We start from the raw sequence: 18,762 nt of genomic DNA, 5'->3' as shown, positions 1-18,762 counted from the left end.
GGTGTCAGCGGGAAAGACTTGGCCTTCAAAACAACAGTGCAGCTGGAACATTCCCGGGCTGGAGCGTGGGGTCCAAGGGGCCACTGTGCTGCCCATGGGACTTGTCCCCTCACTCAGGGGTACCCTGGAAGGGACACTGATGTCACCATGGCCTGGACCTCACTGTGATGCTGTTGACAGGGCATAAATAAGGAAGTGTTTCCCAGGGGATGGAGGGTGGGGTTTGTGGCAGCGGCAATTTTGCAGCGGGGATGTGCTGGACGTAGCTGAGGTTTTACCTGAGTGTTGGTGGGACTGCCCGCAAATCCCCGTCCTGCAGGTGTGAGGTGCTTGGCCTGTCACCAACGGCAGCGGTGGGAGAAGCAGGAGTCAAAGGGAACAAGCAAGAGACACGGCAGGGCACAGCAAGGACCTGCTACCTCTGATCCTTCCCTGCCTGTGTCTCCTGTGTCCCACTGTGGCCCTGCTGGCCCCTGGGGACCTGGTGGTGTCCATGCCTGTCTGGATGAGGGCAGAGCTGCCAGCTGCATGACCCCATAGATGGGTGAGGGATCCTAATGGGGCTGCTTTGGAGAGTGTGAGCAGGGGACCCCGCATAACCCTTACTCCATCTGGGTGGGACACCTGCAGGAGCCCTGTGCTTCAGGCTCCCAGGACTGAAGGTTCATGTTCAGGGACTCTTCCCCTTCCTCTTACCACTGCCACCCTCACCCACTGACCCTACATGCCTGGTGCCCCCACGGGAATAGGTACCTCCCTCCCGTCCATAAGGTCTGCATGGTCTCCAGCCCTTCCTTCCAGCCCCCTCTCTCCGTCTCCAGGGCTGCGAGTCCCCGGTGCCCCCCACGAGGAGCCCTGCCCGGCCAGCACCGGTCGCCGCCGGCTGCTGAAGGCCCGGTGCCCGGTGCCGGGGCAGGCCGGGCCGCTCTGACTTCGCCGCTCAGGAATCTCCTGGCCGCGCCGGGCGGGTTGTGCAACCTGCGACCGCCCCCGGCCGCCCCCGCGCCGGCCGCGCTCAGTCCCCGCCGCGCCGGCCCCGCCGCCAGCCCCGCTCCGCGAACGGCCCGCGGTCCCCCGAGCACCGGCGGCGGGGCGGGGGGGCACGGCACGGGGGCACGGCACCCCGGCCGGCGAGCGGACAGATGCGGCGGGACGAGCCCGGCGGGGACGGTCCCCGAGGGGCTGCGGATCCCCGCCGGGAGGGCAGGTGAGGGGCTGCGGGGCGGGGGGCAGGACGGGGGATCCGCGGAGGGGGTCCCCATCGTTCCCGCTGCCCGAGGAGGAGCCGCTCGGCGCCCGCCCCCCCGAACAGTAAGAGTTGATGTGCGGTGAGCTGCATCCTGCATGTGAGCTCCTACTGCCCCGGGAGGCGGGCCGCCCCCGACGGGACCCCCGCCGCTCCGCCTCCGCCGCCTCGGGGACCCCCGGGGCTGGGCGAGTGGGGGGAGCCGGTGCTGCCCGCGGTGCGAGTCCGCCTGTCCCGGCGACCATGGCTGTAGACTGTTACCCCCCCAGCGGCACAGTAACAATCTAAAGCCACGGTCGCCCGGGCGGCGTCGGAGTGGGGGGGGGGGGGGGACGGGAGGGCGGGATGGGAGGGGGCAGCCGGTGCCTTGGCGACGGCGAGGAGGCGTCCCCGCCACCGCAGCGAGCGCGCCCGACCCCCACCGGCGGCGCGGGGGGGACTCCCGGTGCTTGGGAGGGGGGGGGAGTGTCGGTAGCATCGGCAGCATCGGTAGCATCCGCCCACCCCCCACCTCCCGCCCCCTGCCCTCCCACGCGTGTCCGCCCCGCCGGGAGTCCCCCCCTACCTGGGCTGCAGCGGGAAGGCGGGGGGGGGGGCGTCCGCCGTGGGGGGGTCGGTGTCTGCGGGGGGGGAAAAAAGAGAGCGGGGTCAGGCGGGCACCGGGACACCCCCCATCCCCGCCCCGTCCCGCCCTCCCCCCGCCCCCGTCGGGGCGCATCCCCGACGGCTCAGCACCACGGACAGCGCCCGCCCCCCCGCCGCTGCGGCGGGGCCGGGGCCGGGGCCGGTGCGGGCCGGGGCCGGTGCCGGTGCCGGTGCCGGCGGTGGGTCATGCTTCAGTAGCCATGACTGTAGACTGTTACTGTCCTGTCCCTACGCAGCAGTAAGCAGTCTAGAGCCAAGGTGCCGACGCTCTGACTCGGGCTCTCCTCGACGGGGTCTCCGCGCTCTTTAGACGCAGCGGGGTGAAGGCGATCGACCCCCCCTCCCCGGGCTGCGGAGCCGGCAGCACCCGGGCTGGGGACACGGGGCTGCGGGGGAACCCGAGGGAGGCGGCGGCGGAGAGTGCCTGGCACGGCGGCACCGCGGCACGGGGCAGGGGGGTCCCGTCGGGGGCGGCTGCGGGGAGGAGGGACAGCGGCCGCCGGTGTCACCGCAGAGCGGGACGCACACGCACGGCCCCGCACACCGATGCGCTCCCGCGCCTCTCCCCGCCGCCCCCCCCCCAAACCCCCGCAAGGTGCGGGCGGCCGGTCCCCGCCGTGCGCCCCCCGGGGCGGCCCCGCGCTCAGCGCCCGCCCCCGCGCACCGCCCCCGCCGGCGCCGCCGCCCGGCCCCGCCGCCCCCGCCGCCCGGCCCGCACGTGGGGCTGCGCCAGGCGGCTCCGCGCCGCCCCCGCCCGCCGCAGAGCTCCCCCCGCCCCGGCCCCGGTGCCCTCCGCTCCGCCTCACCCCCGCCCCGCCGCCGGCAGGTGCAGCGCCCGGTGCCGCGGGGCTCCGCTGCCCCCTCCCGCCCCCGCACCGGGCTCCGTCCCCGCTTACCTGGGGGCCAACCCAGCCGGTGCCTTACCTCCTGCGGGCCCCGCGGCTGCCGGGCCGGGCAGGGGCCCCGCGGCTCCCGGCGGGGCCGGCGCCGGTGTCGGTGCTGCGCTGTCCGCAGCGCGCGGGGCTTTTATAGGATCGGGCTCGTAGTAACGGGGATCTCGGCTCATTCATAGAAAAGCATCAACCTACACAATGACGTGAGCGCTACGTCAGCGAGGAAATTTAGGGAACGGGAAGACGCTACTATTTATATCGGCGCGGGGGGAGGACAGCGGCCCGGAGCCGGGCAGGGGGTCCGGGCTGCAACAGGACCCCGGCCCTCCCCAGACCCCTCCGGAGCCCCCCCTGTTCCCTGGCTGCTCCAGGACAGTGGAGCAGCACCCAGCACCCCGCATCCCCTCTCCACCTGCTGCCAGACCCAGGTGCACCCAGTGAAACACAAACTGGGGGTCCTGTCCCCCTGGGAGTGCGGCGTGGGCCATCCCCTGCCCCAGCCACGAGGGGTCCATCCACGCACCCACGGGAGCCCAGGGCGCCCATCACCCCCGATAACCCCACTGGGTCAGAACGTGGCCCCATCCTGGCCTCGTGGCACCACCACGGGGCTGCTGATTTGGGGCTGTTTGAGCCCCCCGTCGTGGGGAGGGGTTGCACAGGGGTGCCCAGACTCGGGCACCAGCCTGGAGGTGCCCCCTGCCCACCTGCATCCCTCACCCACAACAATGTGCTGAGCAGCACCTGCCACGTGCCCCCTCATAAGACCCCCTGTCCTTCCAGCGCCACAAGCACCCATGGGTGCCACCCCAATGCGCTGCAGGACAACGGGACAGCACAAGTGCTGGTGGGGGGCCAGTTCAGAATACATGGGGTGGGCAACCCACTGCAGCACTGTGCTGCCCTGACCCCTCCAGCTTCACAGTGGGGCCTGGCCCTCACTCCCACCAGGGCTGTGTCCCCCAAAAACCATCAGCGCTACAGAAGAAGGTTGTGACTTCACGGGTGAGTTCATTTTGGCCTCTTGCTCCTTCCCAAGTGCCAGCACCTCCCCCAGGGTGGGCCTAGAGTCATATCCAGAGGGATTTGGGAGCATCCTTTCCTTCTTTTATGCACTGTCCATCCATTTATCCATCCATGAACCCCCCCACCCCCCCAATTCTTCCTGCTGGAGCCGTCTGACCTCACTCTGCTCTGGCGAAGCATCACACCGGTAACCACGGCAACAGCGGCGTTGTCATTGACAGCAGCATCCTCGCCCGCCAGCATCCGCCGCTGCGCAAGGCCGCGCTGCTGCAAGGCCACACGCTGCTCCGGGAGCCTCAAGCCACGACCCCCCCAACTCCTTTACCCCCTCGCACCCCCAAAAACCTGCAGAACGGCTCACAGAATTAACCCCTCCCCATCCTCCACCCCGCTCAAACTGCCGCCACCCACCCTAAAACTCCTCAAAACGCTTTACCCACCCCCTGCTAGATAGGGGTGTCCCTCTCCTGTTTCCCCCACCCACCCCCCCCTATTTTTTTTTTCTTCTTTTTCCCCACGCAGCACCGGCGCTCGCCCCGTCGGGGCTCTCCGGTTCGGGAACGGGAGGTGGAGAATCGCTGCCGCAGCGCTCCCCGCCGCAACCGTGACTCAGCCCGGGATTAGTCAGCAACCGGGGCCGGCCCACCCGCAACCGGCTGCGCAGCTCCGTCGTTCCTCCGGGGGCCGCGACCCCCCGATTTTACATCCCGGTCCCCCGACGCGCACAAAAGTGCGCGTCGGGGGACCGGGATGTAAAATCGGGGGGTCGCGGCCCCCGAGGAAGGGGTGTCGCATCCCGGAGCGCGGCCCGTTGCTGCCATCTCGTGGGCTTCCCACCGGTGACACAACCGTGTCCGTGTCGTGGGAAGGGGGGTGAGAGGAGCCGGTGATGCGGGTGGGGAGGGGGAAGTCACCTGTAGGGTTTGGGAAGGGGGTGGTGGATGAGGAAGGGAGAGAGGAAAGGAGGTCTCGTTGTGCCATCGTGGATCCATAGGGATGGGGGGGTCTTTATCTGCTTGGATATCACCCCACAAAGAAGGGATAATTTCAAAGGAAAAGGGTCTCATCGCCTCAAGCCCCAAAATGTCACCCTGCTGGAAGTGTTCCTCACCCAATCTGAGCATTTTGCCACGAGGAAATTGTCCCGCTGCCCCATGAAGCATCACCCATAAAAGGAAGGGGTCCCAATGTTTCAGCATCATCCCACAGGGGTGAGATCATCAGCTGCCTGCAGAGAAGGGCTTCCATCACCCCATCAAGTGTCATCCCAAAAGGAAGGGGTCCCACTGCCCCAGGAAACAACACCTGGCAGGGATGGGTGCCCTTGTTTGACTGAAATTTGCCCCCTGTTGATAAAATTGCCACCGAAGCATCACCCATAAGGAAAGGGGTCCCATCATCTCACCAAACTCTGGCCAACAGGGTCAGGATTCTCATCAGGTCCTGTCACCCCATCAGGCACCATCCCACAAGGAAGGGGTTCCATTGCCCCACAAAGCAATGGGGTGGTGTCCTTGTCTTCCCAAACATCCCCCCATAAGGAAGGGATCCCATTGCCCACCAGCTCAGAAAGGGGAATTGTAAAGCCCTGCTCCTGGGGAGGAAGATCCCTGAGCTCTGGGATATCCCAGGGACTGTCCAGCTGGACAGCAGTTCAGTGGAAAAGCCCGTGGGGGTCCTGGGGGACAGGAAGCTGACCATGGGATGAAGGAGGTGTTGGTTGACAGCACTGAGAGGATCCTTCCCCCTGCTCACTCTTGGAGTGCTGGGTCCAGTGCTGGGCTCCCAGCATGGAAACACTGGAGAGAGTCCAGGGAAGGAGCACTAGGGAGAGTAAAGGACTGGAGCACCTCCCTGGTGAGGAGAGGGAGAGCTGGGAGAAGAGAAGGCTCCAGGGACCTGCACACACACCCCTGGAGGGAGGGCATGGAGGGGACAGAGCCAGACTCAGCTCCGTGCTGCCCATGCCAGGAGCGGGGCAGGTGGCACAGACTGAGTCCCACGGCTTCCTCTGGCCATCAGGGAGCACTGCCACAGTGGGACTGCCCTTGGAGATATCCAAAAGCACTGGGCAAGGTGCTGTGCAGCCAGCCCTGGGTGACCCTGCTGGGGTTGGGGGGTGACTTCCTGAGGTCTCTCCCAATCTCAGCTCCCGCTGTTAGATTCTGTCTCTTGTGCACCTGGATATCCTTCCACAAGGAAGGCTTGCCCTGCTCCATGAAATATCACCTTGCAGGGAGAGGTGCCTTGTCTGACCAAGGGTCAGACAAGGGTCCTCTCAGTGGCAGCCCAAAAGAAAGGGGTTTTATTGCCCCATCAAGCCTTGGGCCACAGGGAAAGGCCCCCCAGCCACTTGAGCATCACCCCACAGGGAACGACTCCCATTGTCCACCCAGACAGCTCAGCAGAGAGCAGCCACCCGGCTGGGCCTGTGCTGTGCCAGGGAAGCTCTGCCCTTCCCGCTGCCTTTTGGGGTTCCTCTCATGACAGGGGGGCACCCTGGGAGAACCTGGCAGGGTCCCGTGGCTGCTCCCATCCTTGCTTTGCAGCAGGCAGGGCTTGGCACCGGAGCAGCTGAGGAGACGGGCAGGGGTGACCCAGGGCTCAGCACTGCCATGAGTTTCACAGCCCCAGCGCAGCCCAGGTGGAGGGGACACGCATCCCCCTGCGCCCACGGGGGCGGGGGGCGCATTTCGGGGCTGCCGTGCCCCGGCACCGGCGGGGAAAGGCGGCGCGGGCTGCCAGCGGGGGCTGCAGGCTCCTGGCGCTGCCGGATGCGGCCCCGCTGGCCAGCGCCAGTAATGGAAGACATGTGTGTGGGCTTTGGGGAGAGGCTGCGCTGGGAAACAGGGCCCTGCAGAGACCGGGGGGCTGTATCCTGTCCAAAAGCCCAGGTCCCACATGAAGCCAGGCATGCGAACGCGATCCAAACCACAGCTGGATTTGAACCGAATCTCCCAGCATCTGGGCTAATTTGCTGCAACTTTGATTGATCGTGGGGAGGGGGCACAGGCGGGAAACGCTCCAGCTCAGACCTCCCAACAGAGCCAATGACTTAACCAGAGCTGGTTCCAATCTGCTCAGCACATTGAGGCGAAAATGCCCCTTTTCTCTGCGCGCTGCCGGTCGCCGGCGCTGGCTCTTGTCGCGGTCCCGCAGCCCGGCCGTGCCCGTCCCTCGGAGCTGGACACCGGCTGCAGCTCCCTGGGGACACCCGGCAGTTTTTGAGAGCTCTGGCTGCAGAACGCTGGCTCAGGCTGCTGTGTTAGGATCCCTCCAGAAGGCTGTGCAGGACAGGACAGGGGGATACTCGTGCACGAAACACCCCTCCACCTGCCCCAAAGCCCCGCGGGCACCGATCCGCCCCTCCGCTCCTGGGAGAGGCCGGGAATGGGAGAGGAGCTGCAAAGGGGGGGTGGAAAAGGTGAAGGGTTTTTCCATTCCCTCCCTCGGCCGCTGCCCCCGAGGCTCGGCGTCACTCAGCAGGTAGCTGGGGCAGCCCGGGGTCCCGGCCGGCCCCGGGGGATGCAGCTGTCTGGGAGCCGCTCGCTGCCGTGATTTATGCAGCTCAGCCCCATAAATTACCGGGACGGAGCCCGCGGGAGCCATCGCTCACAGCGACGTCCAAAGCTCGCTGCCAGAACCTGAAACACTTCCAGCCGTTAATTGAAGAGGGGGGGAGAAAAAAAAAAAATGGGAGAGGGGGGAGAAATTAGTGCCCGGGGAGTTGGGATTAAACCGCGGCTCGAACGAGGGTCGCCCACGTCCCGCTCCCAGGATCCCAGCGCTTCCTGTGGGCAAGAGCCCAGCGTGGGGAGCAGGGAGGGGAATTTCTGAGCCGGTGCCTGGGATGAGCCCGTGGGCAGTGACACTCCGTCCCGGTCCCAGGGTGACGTCTCCGTAGTGAGCCGGGACACGCTGAGTCTGAAGGGAATCCGAGGATGAGCTCCAGGTGAGTGTACTGAGCTGTGAGAGCAACGGCTGCCACAAGCTTGCACCTTCCCTGCCCGCACCCATCCCTTTTTGTCCCAAATTTAGGGCTGGCCAAACCCTGTCCCAGGCACCAGGGACCCCACCTTGACTGCCATTCACCGGGGGACCAGGGTCATGGGCTGAAAGCCCAAGAGCCCAAGCGGGAGGGATGGCACAGCTCGGGGTGCCCCGCTCAGGTCAGGGGGTGCCAGCGGGACACCCCAGGACTAGCAGCCGGCCTGGGGAAGCCCATCACGATGCTTTGCTGTACCAGGAGGTTGTGCAAGAGACTGCGGCTGTGAGAAAGGAGAAGTGAAAGTGTGAAGCGAGAGGCGGCTCCCCCCGCGCCGAGGGGGGTACCCCATGCTGCACCTCAAGCCCAGCAGCTTTTTCAGGCTGGAGGGATGAAGCCGGGAGAAACGTGGCTTTGCCTCCCCCTCCTCCTCCTCTTTCTCCTCCTCGTCCCAAACCACCGCGAGCCCCCAGCCCACCCCGAGCCACCGCCACCGCACATCTGGGCGCCAGCGCTGCGCGCCCCTCCCGCTTTCTGCTCTCCCCCCTCACCAGCAAATGACGCCTGTCTCCCTTCCCTCCCTGCTCCCCAGAACCCTGTCCAACATCACCTGCACTCATCGGACACGATGTTCCACCCTCTGCACCCCGGAACGACCACCCACCCACACCATCCTTCCCAACCGATGGGTGCCACCCCGCTCTGCGTGTCAGCACCCGTCCCTCGGGTGGGGCCGCAAGCGGAGCCCCGCTGCTTTCCCGTTCCCCAGCACCGTCCGCCCCGTCGGGTCCCACCTGCGCGGGGAGGAGCCGCCTCCGGTACCGGGCGGGGTGCGGCGCACCGGGCGCCGCTAGATGGCGCCCTACGAGCGGTACCGACGGGGGGGACACCTCGCCCTTTGCCCGGGGACACCCCGGGTCCCCCCTCTTCGGGCTCCCGGCCCCAGCCGGGCTGGCCCGGGGCAAAGAGCGATATCCTAAGGATAGAGACCCCCGAGGGGGCGGCCGGGGCGCGGCAGGAGATGACCGGGAGGAGGGAAAAACCGGGCTGGGAGGAGGAGGAGGAGACCGGGATGGGGAGGGAGGGGTGTGTAAAGGGGGGGGCCCGGCTTGTCGGTGCCCCGCCCGGGGATGGGAGGAGGAAAACCTCCCGCCGTCCCTTTAACAGCCAGCGGCGCTGCTCGGAGTTCAGGCCGGGGTCAGGGGGAGTTCGCAGCCCGGGTTTCACCTCCGAGCTGGCGGCGTCGGGAACCCCGAGGAACCGCTGCTGCTTCTTCCACAACCACCTCCTCCTCCTCTTCCTCCTCCTCCCGTTCCGTAGGACCGGCCGGGAGCGCGGGGTATGGAGGAAGAGAAGCAGCAGAGGAAGAGGAGGGTGGAGGGGAGCAGCAACCGGCGGCGGCCCCCCCGGGGCTGAGCCATGAGAGTTCACCGAGACCTCAGCTGGCTGGCGGAGGCCACCGGACGCCCAGGTAAAAGGAGGGGGGGAACACCCCGAAATACGGGGGAAATCAGCCGAAAAAGCAGCTCCGCGGGCGCTTGGTTTTACGCACCTGGGCGGGGGGGGGGGCACCGGCACCGGGACGGAGGCGGGGAGGGGAGGTCCCGCTGCCCCCCACACCCCCAACCATCCCCCCGCTCACCTCGAGGGGGGGAGAGGAAACGGGGGCGGGGGGCGCCCGAGGGGTCCGGCCGGCCGCCTCCCGGGACCGGGGCGCATAAGAAGCGGGGAGGCGCGGCGGGGAGCGGGACGGCGGCGGGGATCGGCGGGCGGGTGGTGGACACCGGGTCGGGGTGTCCCCCGCTGCTCTCCCGCGGCAGGTGGGCGCGGGGTCGCGGGATCCCACGGCTGGCGGGGCCGGGGCGCGGCACTGGCGGCGGCGGCGGGTGATGTCACTTTCTCCAAAACCCTCCGGGGGTTTTCGCCCCCCTCCCGCCCCCCCGGCCCGCCGAGAAACAAGCCCCCATATAAGCGGTGGCACCGGCCGGGCGGCCGCGCAGAGCGGCCGGGAGGCAGCGGTGCGTGGGGCTGAGACCCGCCCCTCCCGCGCCGCCCGCCCCACGCGTGGGTGAAGCCCCGGGCGCGCACGTCGAGCCCCCCGCGCGTTGCGGAGGGCACGCGGGGCCGGGCACGGCGCTGACGGGGCGGCCGGTGTGTTGCAGGGCGGCGGGCTCGGAGCGGGATGCTGGACGCCATGGAGGTGCCGAGCCACTCGCGGCAGCTGCTGCTGCAGCTGAACACGCAGCGCACCAAGGGCTTCCTGTGCGACGTGATCATCGTGGTGCAGAACGCGCTTTTCCGTGCGCACAAGAACATCCTGGCCGCCAGCAGCGCCTACCTCAAGTCGCTGGTGGTCCACGACAACCTGCTCAACCTGGACCATGAGATGGTGAGCCCCGGCATCTTCCGCCTCATCCTCGACTTCATCTACACCGGCCGCCTGGCCGAGTGCGAGCCGGGCAGCGAGCAGAGCCTGGGTGCTGTGCTGGCTGCCGCCAGCTACCTCCAGATCCCCGGCTTGGTGGCCCTTTGCAAGAAGAAGCTGAAGCGCAGCGGCAAGTACTGCCACCTGCGCGGGGGTTACGCGCCCTACAAGCTGGGCCGCGGGCTGCGGGCCGCCACGCCGGTCATCCAGGCTTGCTACTCGGGGACACCGCGGCCCGTGGACCTGCCGCCCGTGGAGCCGGCGGCGCCGCTCAACACGCAGTGTGGGGAGCTGTACGCCTCGGCCGCCCAGGGCGCCCCGCTGCACCCCCACGGGCTGTGCCCGCCCGAGCGCCACTGCTCGCCGCCCTGCGGCCTCGACCTCTCCAAGAAGAGCCCCACCGGCCCCTCCGCCCAGCTCCTGCCCACCGACCGCCTGCTGCCCAGCGAGCCCCGAGAGCCCTCGCTGCCCCCACGGCACGACAGCCCCCCGGTCAGCGCCGGCCTCCTGGGCAGCCACGCCGCTGCCTACAAGGACTCCCCGCCGGGCGGCGAGCCGGGGGGGCACCCCCACGCCCCCGACCCCTTCCGCAGCACGCCGCCCTGCGCCGAGCCCCCGCTGCCCCGCGCTGACGGGCGGGAGCTGATGTACCGCTGGATGAAGCACGAGCCCCTGGGCCCCTACCTGGACGAGGGGGAGGCGGAGAAGGAGCTGGAGCGGGAGGAGAAGGCCGAATCGCCGCCCGCGGCGCCGCAGCCCCGCTACCCCAGCGTGGAGAGCAACGACCTGGAGCCTGATAACAGCACCAGCGAGGAGACGGGCAGCAGCGAGGGCCCCTCGCCCGGGGACGCGCTGGACCGCTACTGCAACCACCTGGGCTACGAGCCGGAGAGCCTGGGCGACAACCTGTACGTCTGCATCCCCTGTGGCAAGGGCTTCCCCAGCTCCGAGCAGCTGAACGCCCACGTGGAGGCCCACAACGAAGAGGAGCTCTATCACAAGGCGGCGGCCGAGCAGGCCGTGCCCTTCCTGGACAAAGGTGGCCCCGGGCTGGGTGACATCTTGCGGCCTTACCGCTGCTCCTCCTGCGACAAGTCCTACAAGGACCCGGCCACGCTGCGGCAGCACGAGAAGACGCACTGGCTGACGCGCCCCTACCCCTGCACCATCTGCGGCAAGAAGTTCACGCAGCGCGGCACCATGACCCGCCACATGCGCAGCCACCTCGGCCTGAAGCCCTTCGCCTGCGACGCCTGCGGGATGCGCTTCACCCGGCAGTACCGCCTGACCGAGCACATGCGCATCCACTCGGGCGAGAAGCCCTACGAGTGCCAGGTGTGCGGCGGGAAGTTCGCCCAGCAGCGCAACCTCATCAGCCACATGAAGATGCACGCGGCCGGCCCCGACGGCAAAGCCAAGCTGGACTTCCCCGACAGCGTCTACGCCATGGCCCGGCTCACGGCCGACCAGCTGGGACTCAAGCAGGAGAAGGCGGCCGAGCTGCTGTCCCACACCTCGCACTTCCTCAGCGACCCCAAGGCCATGGAGAGCCTCTATCCCCTGGCTAAGTTCACGGCTGAGCACCTGGGGCTGAGCCAGGACAAGGCGGCCGAGGTGCTGGTGCAGGCTCCACACCTGCACACCGAGGCCGCCCGGACCATAGAGCGATACTCGCCCCCCTAGCACCGGCCTGGCCGGGGGGCTGGGGGGGCCGCTGGGCTCCCCTCGCTGCCCCGTGTGGAGCTGGGGGGGGGGCGAGAGGTGACGGGTGCTCGTCCCCCGGCGCTGCCGACGGTCCCGGAGAACTCGCTCGTAGCGAAGGTCCCATGAGAGCTGCTCCGGGATGGATGGACGGCGCGTCCCTCGACCAGCGCCCCGGCTTGCCCGGGAGAAGCCGATCAATCAGGGACTGACCCCGCGGCACCTCCGCCCCTTGCCGTGGGGGTGCCGGGACCCCGGCACCGGGCGGCAGCGACGCACAAGCTGTGAGGCCGGGCTGCGCCCCGAGGCTTTGGAGGACATGAGCCCGCTCCTTACCTCAGGGCTGCCCCGGGCGAGGGGACGCCCTCGGGAGCCCCACGGCGGGACCCGCGGGCGCTCGGCTGCGGCGGACGGGACCCGGACTGTGCCCCCCGACCGCCGCGGGCCGTGAGTAGCTCTCGTCCGTCGTGGCCGCAGCGACGCCTCCGCGCCGAGCGGGGCCGGGGCGTGTGCCCGGGCAGCCCCCGGGGCTCGGGGACGGACTGACGGAGGGGGACGGTGGGGTGCGAGCGGCGGGCGCGGGACGGGGGAGCGGCGGGCACGTCCGTGCTGGGGAGGCCGGGGAATCGCGATGCTCCTCGCCCCGGAGCGAGCACTGACCTCCCGTCCCGAAGGCAGGGGCTCAGCCGGCTGCTCCCCGTGTTTTTTGGGAGGTGGGGCAGGGCCTGTCCCAGACTGAGCCCCTGGGCCCTGCCTCGCCATCAGGGATGCCCGAGGCACCCGGGCCAGCCCCGGGACCCGGCGGATTCGCCCTCGGGCGGCCGCTCGCCTTGATTATTTTTTAATTTTTTTATTTTTGCCAAAGACGCCCGTCTCCAGCGCGGCCGGGCAGGGCCGGGGGGTCCATGACAAAGACAAAGCGGTCTCTGGTTTGTCAGCTACGGGAGGTGGGCAGGGGCTGCTGGAGGGGGCCGTGGGGCAGAGCCCAGGGGGTGCATGCAACCTGGGGCCGAGTCCCCCTCGGGCGCCTTCTGCCACCAGCACACCCCTCTCCCACCTTCTGCTCGGTGTGGGCCAAGTCCCCCCAGCCTGGACCCCCCCGGCCCGTGCCCTGACCCCTCCGTTGGGGCTAATGTGAAGCTTCTCCCCCCTCCTGAGCCCCCTCCTCTCCTTTGCACACGAGGCTCCGGGTGGCCGCCAGCAGCGACTGCCCCCGGCCTCGCAGCCACTGTGCCTTAGCCCGAGCTGGCCGCTCCTGCCCAGCTGCCCCCCGAGCCTCCCGGGGCTGTCCCGGTCCCCCAGGGCCGGCAGCGTGCCCCGGAGCTGCCGTGGGGTGACTGGCGGCGGTGGCAGCACCCAAAGCACAGCTGGCAGCGCCCAGCGGGGCCCCAGCCCCTCCTGTATCACGTCCAATTTGTACACGGGCTTCTCGCCCTTTTTTTTTCTATAGTCGAAACGGAATGAGCAATAAAGTGACATTAACACGCGTGGCCTCGCGTTCTTCTCTGGGGAGGGGTCTGGCTGGTGCAGGGCTGAAGCTGAGCACGGCTGGGAGTGACCCCGGGGGTCACCTGTGGGTGCAGAGCTGCAGGGATGGGACTCAAGGGGCTTTGTTGTGCATCTGGTTAGCCAAGACCCCCTCAGCACCAGATGCAGGTGGGACAGAGCTGTTGTCATCCTTACAATGTGTCCCACTGCTGTCCCTCCCTGGTGTCCCCCCAACCCAACCTCAGCAGCAACTCATGGGCTGACAACAAATGACACACCACGCTGCACTGACACATGTTTAATACTAAAAATTATGAAAACCAACTTAACATCCCGAACGCGGGCGCTGCCCAAGACAAGGGCTCCGAGCAGCCTGGCAGGGATGGCCCCAGGCGCTCAAGCTCTGCTCGCCGTTGTGCCACCTGGTCTGGTGGCACCAAAACTGTCCCATGGCCGAGCCTGTGACACATCTGGCAAAGCTGCAGGGCCCTCCAGGCTGGTGGTACCTCAGAAAGGGCCTCAGAAAGCAGCACTGGGGCAGCACCGTAAGAAAACAAACACTGAAACACACCCGGCGTGGAGGAGAAGGCAAAGTCTCTGCAAAGCTGGCAGCCAGCACGGCTGTGGGCAAGGAATCGGGGTGTGGGTGCTGTGCCCGATGGCTCCGTGTGGCACCCCAAAGTCTCTGTGGGCCGGGCTGAGCCCTGCGGCACAGCCTGTGCCCGGTGCCCCGGGTGGGCACTGCTCTGGCACAGGTCACCCAGCACAACCCGCGCGTCCATCGTGCTGCCGAGGCTCTGACCCTGCACTGGCACTGCCCGTGGGGCTGGCAGCTGGCACGGGGGGAACTGGGCTTCCTGATGCAGACTCCGGCTCCGAGCCACCCACACAGGAAAGGAAAACGCTGGGCTCTGTCCTGCTGCTTCCTCCACCACCTCTGACATGTCCCTCCCACGGCTGCGGCGCCCCGGCGGGGACCAGGGTGGCCTTGGGGCTGCTCCCACCCTCGGCTCATGGGACTGGGACTTGACAGAGCTCCAGGGGCTCTGGTTCAGGGGTTAATGCTCCCTCTTAGCTTCTGTATCGGGTGTGTCACTGGGGACGGGACACTTGGTGATGGGACACTTGGTGATGGGACAACGTGGGGTGTGGAAGGCTTAGCAGCACCCCAACCCCAAATCCAAGTGCAAAAATGACCCAGGGAACGAGGCAATGGCTCCATCCATGGACCCTCTCAGCTAGGCAAATAGTGGGGCTGAGCATTTCTGTGGTTCTCTCTGACTCTGCAGCCATAGGCAGGAGCCAGATGCCACATGAAGAGGAGCCTGTGGCAACGTGAGGACACACAGTACCCACGGGACAGCTGGTCCTGGAGTCCTTGGAGAATTTTGTTTGCCTCACACTGAGTCTCAGGTCAAAAGCATGGTTTAAGGTAGCAGGGTAGGACAAAGGGGTTTGGGGGAGAAGGGAAGGGGCAAGCAATGGCTGGGGTGGGCAGGGGGTCAGGACAAAGCAGCTGTGGGGGTGTTCAAAGCCTCCCCCAGCAAAGCAGGCAGGGCACACACCTGAAAACTAACCTACACCAAAAAAATGAAACTCAACAAGCAAACCCTGCACCACGGAGAGGACAAACCCCTCTGCAAGCAGCACTCCTGCATGGGGCAGCACACAGTGGGGAAGGGCAGGGGGACCTGGGGCTGTCTGGCCATGCAGAACAAATAGGCTGGGGCAGGGGGAAACCTGCCCTTGAAATCCATGGCCTCTCCAAGGGGTACAGGCTGGACTAAACAATCCCAAAGTCTGTGCCGGCGTGTCCCCGATCTCTGCCCTACGCAGCCTACAAACCCAAAGAGCCACCGAGGCGTGACTCGAGCTCTCTGCACCCAAGCAAACCAAGCGAAAGGCTGGTGATCCAGCACAGGGCTCACCCAAAGCTTCCCTCGCCAGCAGGGCTCTCCAGCCCCGCGCTGGCACTGCCCAAAGGCCGGCGGGACCCTCAACGGCCCAGCCTCCACGTGAACCATCCACAGCAATGACCTTCCCAGCTGGTCTGCCCTCGGGGGGCCCTTGGCAGCACGGCCATTCTGGGGTGGGTTGAAGACGTGGCGTTTATTGTTCGTGGTGGGCTGGCGGCGGCGGCGGCGCTGGAGCCGGGCTCCCACCGTCAGGGGCTGCGTGACTCGCTCAGGGGCCCTGGGCCCCGCTCGGCCTCCTCAGCCCTCCTGAGCCCACTTGAGGAAGGTGGGGATGTCCCGCACCGGCACGTTGCGGGTCAGCGCTTTGACTCGCAGGTTCCGGTCGTCCGTCAGCAAAACCACTTCCCTGAGCAAACGGATGGGATCGTCTGCAACGAGACACACGCGGAGCGCAGTGAAGCTCAGGCCCGCCCTGGGCCTTCCACCCATCCCATGCTGTGCTCCCCGACCCTCCCTGCTCCTCGCCGAGCTTCCTGGTGGGCCTCGGACACAGCCCTGCATCCCCAAGGCCATCTGCTGCCCTCTCGGTGCTCACCAGGGACGATTTGTGATCGCTGCCCGCTGCCCACAGGGGCGGCGGACTGGCCACAGGCTGGGAAGAGCAGGTCCCTGCCTGACCCAGACCAGGAAGACAGCCTGCGACCCTGGCTCCAGCAGGAAGCTGGTGCTATTATTCTGTTGATCTCATTATAAGATCTAAAGCCACCCCTTATTTTTTGCGGAGCTTTTTTGGAGTCGCCACTGACACTGAGGCGTTTCTGGCTGGGGCTCAGACAGACACTGAGAGTTGATGCCTGAGAAAAGCGAAGGGATCTTGCCCCCAGATGGATGAGCTGCCCCGCACGCAACGCGCCGGGCTGGGATGTGGGAGCCACGCTTACGTGTGTGCGAGGCAGGGGAAGCATATGGGGTATGTGTAAGCAGCTGGGTCCTGTGACCAGAGTACTGTTCCTATGAGCACAGGAAACACAGTGCCTCCGAGCCAGGACGGGAATGGAAAAAACAGAGTTTATGGGAGCCCAACATGGGCCCAGATTGGCTGCGCAGGGAGCAGCAGGACGAGGGGAAGGGGAGGGTGGCCAGGAACGCGGGCTATGGTCACGGTGTTGGGACTGGGGACGGCGGGCGAGCCCGGCTGGCCTGTGCTGAAGGAAGGGAACTGGGGGCTCAGTGGCAAGGCAGGCCAAGGATTGAGAGCCGCCTCAAGTGGGACCGGGAGGTTTTGTGCGGACACTTTAAGAAATGTGTAACAATAAACATCCTCTGCCCCGCGCTGGTGACGCGCCTCCTTGTTACAAACCAGAGGCTGTCAGCTTGTCAGGCCCCATTCCCCGTAATCCACATGATTTCAAAATTCAGCATCATTTGCACATAAACATTTGGTGACGGTTTCTCTGTGGATCTGACAAGTTAAGCTGCTAAGAATTCGTGCTGACAAATGCGGGTTGATTTCTTGGGCAGCTGCTGATGTGATTCCCATCCCTGCCGCCCTGGCAACAGCCTGGAGGCTGTCTGGTCCCAGCACACATGGCTGATGCCAACCAGGAATCCAGAGGAAAAAGACTGCTGGACAGAAAGCATCAGGGGTCATGGGGAGGAGGCATTTTCTGGCCCTTTGTCACCACAAAAAAGGATCTGTGGATGTTTATGGTGGGTTTGTCACAGGCCGGGGCATCCCCAAGGTGCCATGAGGTGACATTTGGCAATAAGGTGGGAGGGCCACAGCCTGGGACTGACCGGAGGCAGGAGGTGGCACCTTGGTGTTGAAAGAGGCAAAATGCAGGAGGGAACAGATCCAAAGGCCATGAAAGAGAAACGGGAGGAGTCTGTGACAAAGAGGATGTGAGGATGTCCCACCTTTGTTGGAGGGCATGAAATCCTTGGCCTTGTCATTGCAATAGTGGAGGCAGCAGGACAGAATCAGGTCATCATTGTTTCCCTGGAAAAGAATGGGCAAAGTTACCCTTGGCAAGGAAAACTTTGCACCCTCACCACCCTGACTGCTGCACCGCCTCGAGACACCCCAACACAGCTCAGTGAGAGCAGGGCTGCCACAAGCTGAGGCACAAGGGCCTGCTCAGCCACCTGCGAAGTGGGGACACAGAGCCACCTCCTCCCAGAGCTCACGGATCTCAGGATCCCTGGTTTTCCCTGAGGAGGTGGTGGCAAAGAGCTCCCAATGCCCCTTACCTGCTGGCCAGTGGTGTCTTCACTGCGGAAGGAGATGGACTCCAGCTCATTGCCTCGGCTGGTCAGAGCCCTCAAACAGTTGTCCCGGCTCTCGAATCGCTCCTCCAGGAACTCGATGGACTTCCTGGCTCTCTCCTGCACTTGGCGGGCATAGCCTGCAGCCCGGTGCTCCATCTCTGGGCCCTTGGCCAGGCCATCCAGCTCGTTTATCACTTCAAACAGGAAGAGGAGGTACAGTTACTATGGGACAAGGTGCTCCCGTGACCTGCTGCTGGAGCACGCAAGTTGCCAAGGCCTCAGGGCCGGGGCACTGGGAGCTGGCTCAGGAAATCTGGGTTCAGCTGCTGCAGTGTCCCTGTGCTCCTGGACTTGGCTGCAGGTCTGGAAAAGCTTTGCTGCCTTCCACCTCCGTGGGTCACCTGGCTCGGCCCCGAGAGCACAGGCACCTCACCCCTGCAGTGTAACTGCTGAGGGCACCTGGCTCTGCCCTGCCAAACACTGGGGAGCATCACTGTGCCCCCCAGCCCACGCTGCTGGATCATGCCAACAGCACGTCCGTGCCCGGGGCTGTCAGGAAACCCTGAACTCCTGCATCCTGCTCCTCTGTCTCCGAGCACAGCGATGGCCCGTGGCACTGTGCCTCCTGCCCGTGTGGCACTGCCTGCCTCTGCACCGTCTCACTGCAGGGCTGCACATGGGAACAGGAAGCAGGCAGTTCCCACCCTGGCACTATTTCCCACACAAATCCCAGGCCTGTTTTCCCACTTGAAGCCACCACCCCGTGCTCCTGGCAGGGAACACGCTCCTTTCAACACCTCACCCATCTGGCTTTGCGCATCTGTCCTGCCTCGAGACGAGCTTGGAATCCAGGTGGATTCCCAGCCTGTTCACCTTGACTGGAACCTCTTGTACTGCTGCCAAGTGGTTGGGAACTCCAGCTGCTCCATCCTGACGAGCCTGAGGGACCCCAGAGCTCCAGGAGGGACCAACCCTTGGGTGCTGGGGCTGATGGAAAAGCTGCTCTGCGTGCACGAGCGACAACGCTCCAGAGCACATCTGGACACACCCTTGTATGCCCGGCCTCACAGCTGGCAGCAGGGCTGGGCACACAAATGCGCATCCAGATGTGCAAACAAGCGTCCCCTGGCTGTGCTGGTGCGTGGGGCTGGGTGTGCACGGAGCTGGTG

The 18,762-nt window shown here is 66.2% G+C and overlaps 2 protein-coding genes across 7 annotated transcripts in view; one reads left to right on the top strand and one right to left on the bottom strand.

The window, feature by feature from the left end:
- The first annotated feature begins 7,620 nt into the window (after nucleotides 1-7,620).
- On the top strand, nucleotides 7,621-13,405 carry HIC1 (HIC ZBTB transcriptional repressor 1). 2 transcript variants are annotated; one of them, XM_085557387.1, is made up of 3 exons: nucleotides 7,621-7,762; nucleotides 9,116-9,266; nucleotides 9,958-12,055. In XM_085557387.1, the coding sequence occupies exons 2-3, from the start codon at nucleotides 9,215-9,217 to the stop codon at nucleotides 11,901-11,903; spliced, it is 1,998 nt and encodes a 665-aa protein (XP_085413513.1). In that variant the 5' UTR covers nucleotides 7,621-7,762; nucleotides 9,116-9,214; the 3' UTR covers nucleotides 11,904-12,055. The 2 variants fall into 2 exon arrangements, with proteins under 2 accessions (XP_085413513.1, XP_021406704.1); XM_021551029.4 differs by lacking the exon at nucleotides 7,621-7,762 and having other exon boundaries at nucleotides 8,985-9,266; nucleotides 9,958-13,405.
- Nucleotides 13,406-13,692: 287 nt separating this feature from the next.
- The window catches only part of SMG6 (SMG6 nonsense mediated mRNA decay factor), a 105,697-nt gene continuing 100,627 nt past the window's right edge, over nucleotides 13,693-18,762 (bottom strand). For 3 of the 5 annotated variants that reach the window (XM_085557384.1, XM_021551030.3, XM_021551031.3), the window contains exons 17-19: nucleotides 17,576-17,787; nucleotides 17,243-17,324; nucleotides 13,693-15,753 (exon numbers count right to left, since the gene is read on the bottom strand). In XM_085557384.1, coding sequence (XP_085413510.1) covers nucleotides 15,623-15,753; nucleotides 17,243-17,324; nucleotides 17,576-17,787 — 425 coding nt within the window. In that variant the 3' untranslated portion in view covers nucleotides 13,693-15,622. Of the gene's footprint in view, nucleotides 15,754-16,887; nucleotides 17,325-17,575; nucleotides 17,788-18,762 lie in introns of those variants that run through there. The other 2 variants (XM_085557385.1, XM_085557386.1) reach the window with 1 other exon arrangement.

The sequence above is a fragment of the Lonchura striata genome, chromosome 19 (genome assembly GCF_050655825.1).
Source record: "Lonchura striata isolate lonStrDom1 chromosome 19, ASM5065582v1, whole genome shotgun sequence".
NCBI classification, from domain to species: Eukaryota; Metazoa; Chordata; class Aves; order Passeriformes; family Estrildidae; genus Lonchura; species Lonchura striata.
Note: the sequence above shows the minus strand (reverse complement) of the source record. Positions and strands in the feature narration are given on the sequence as shown.

Bases quoted from the DNA above. Each gene is read 5' to 3' on its own strand.
- HIC1 (XM_021551029.4), top strand. From the start codon at position 9,215: ATGAGAGTTCACCGAGACCTCAGCTGGCTGGCGGAGGCCACCGGACGC. The intron at 9,267-9,957 runs GTAAAAGGAGGG...GGTGTGTTGCAG, and splicing joins GGAGGCCACCGGACGCCCAG to GGCGGCGGGCTCGGAGCGGG.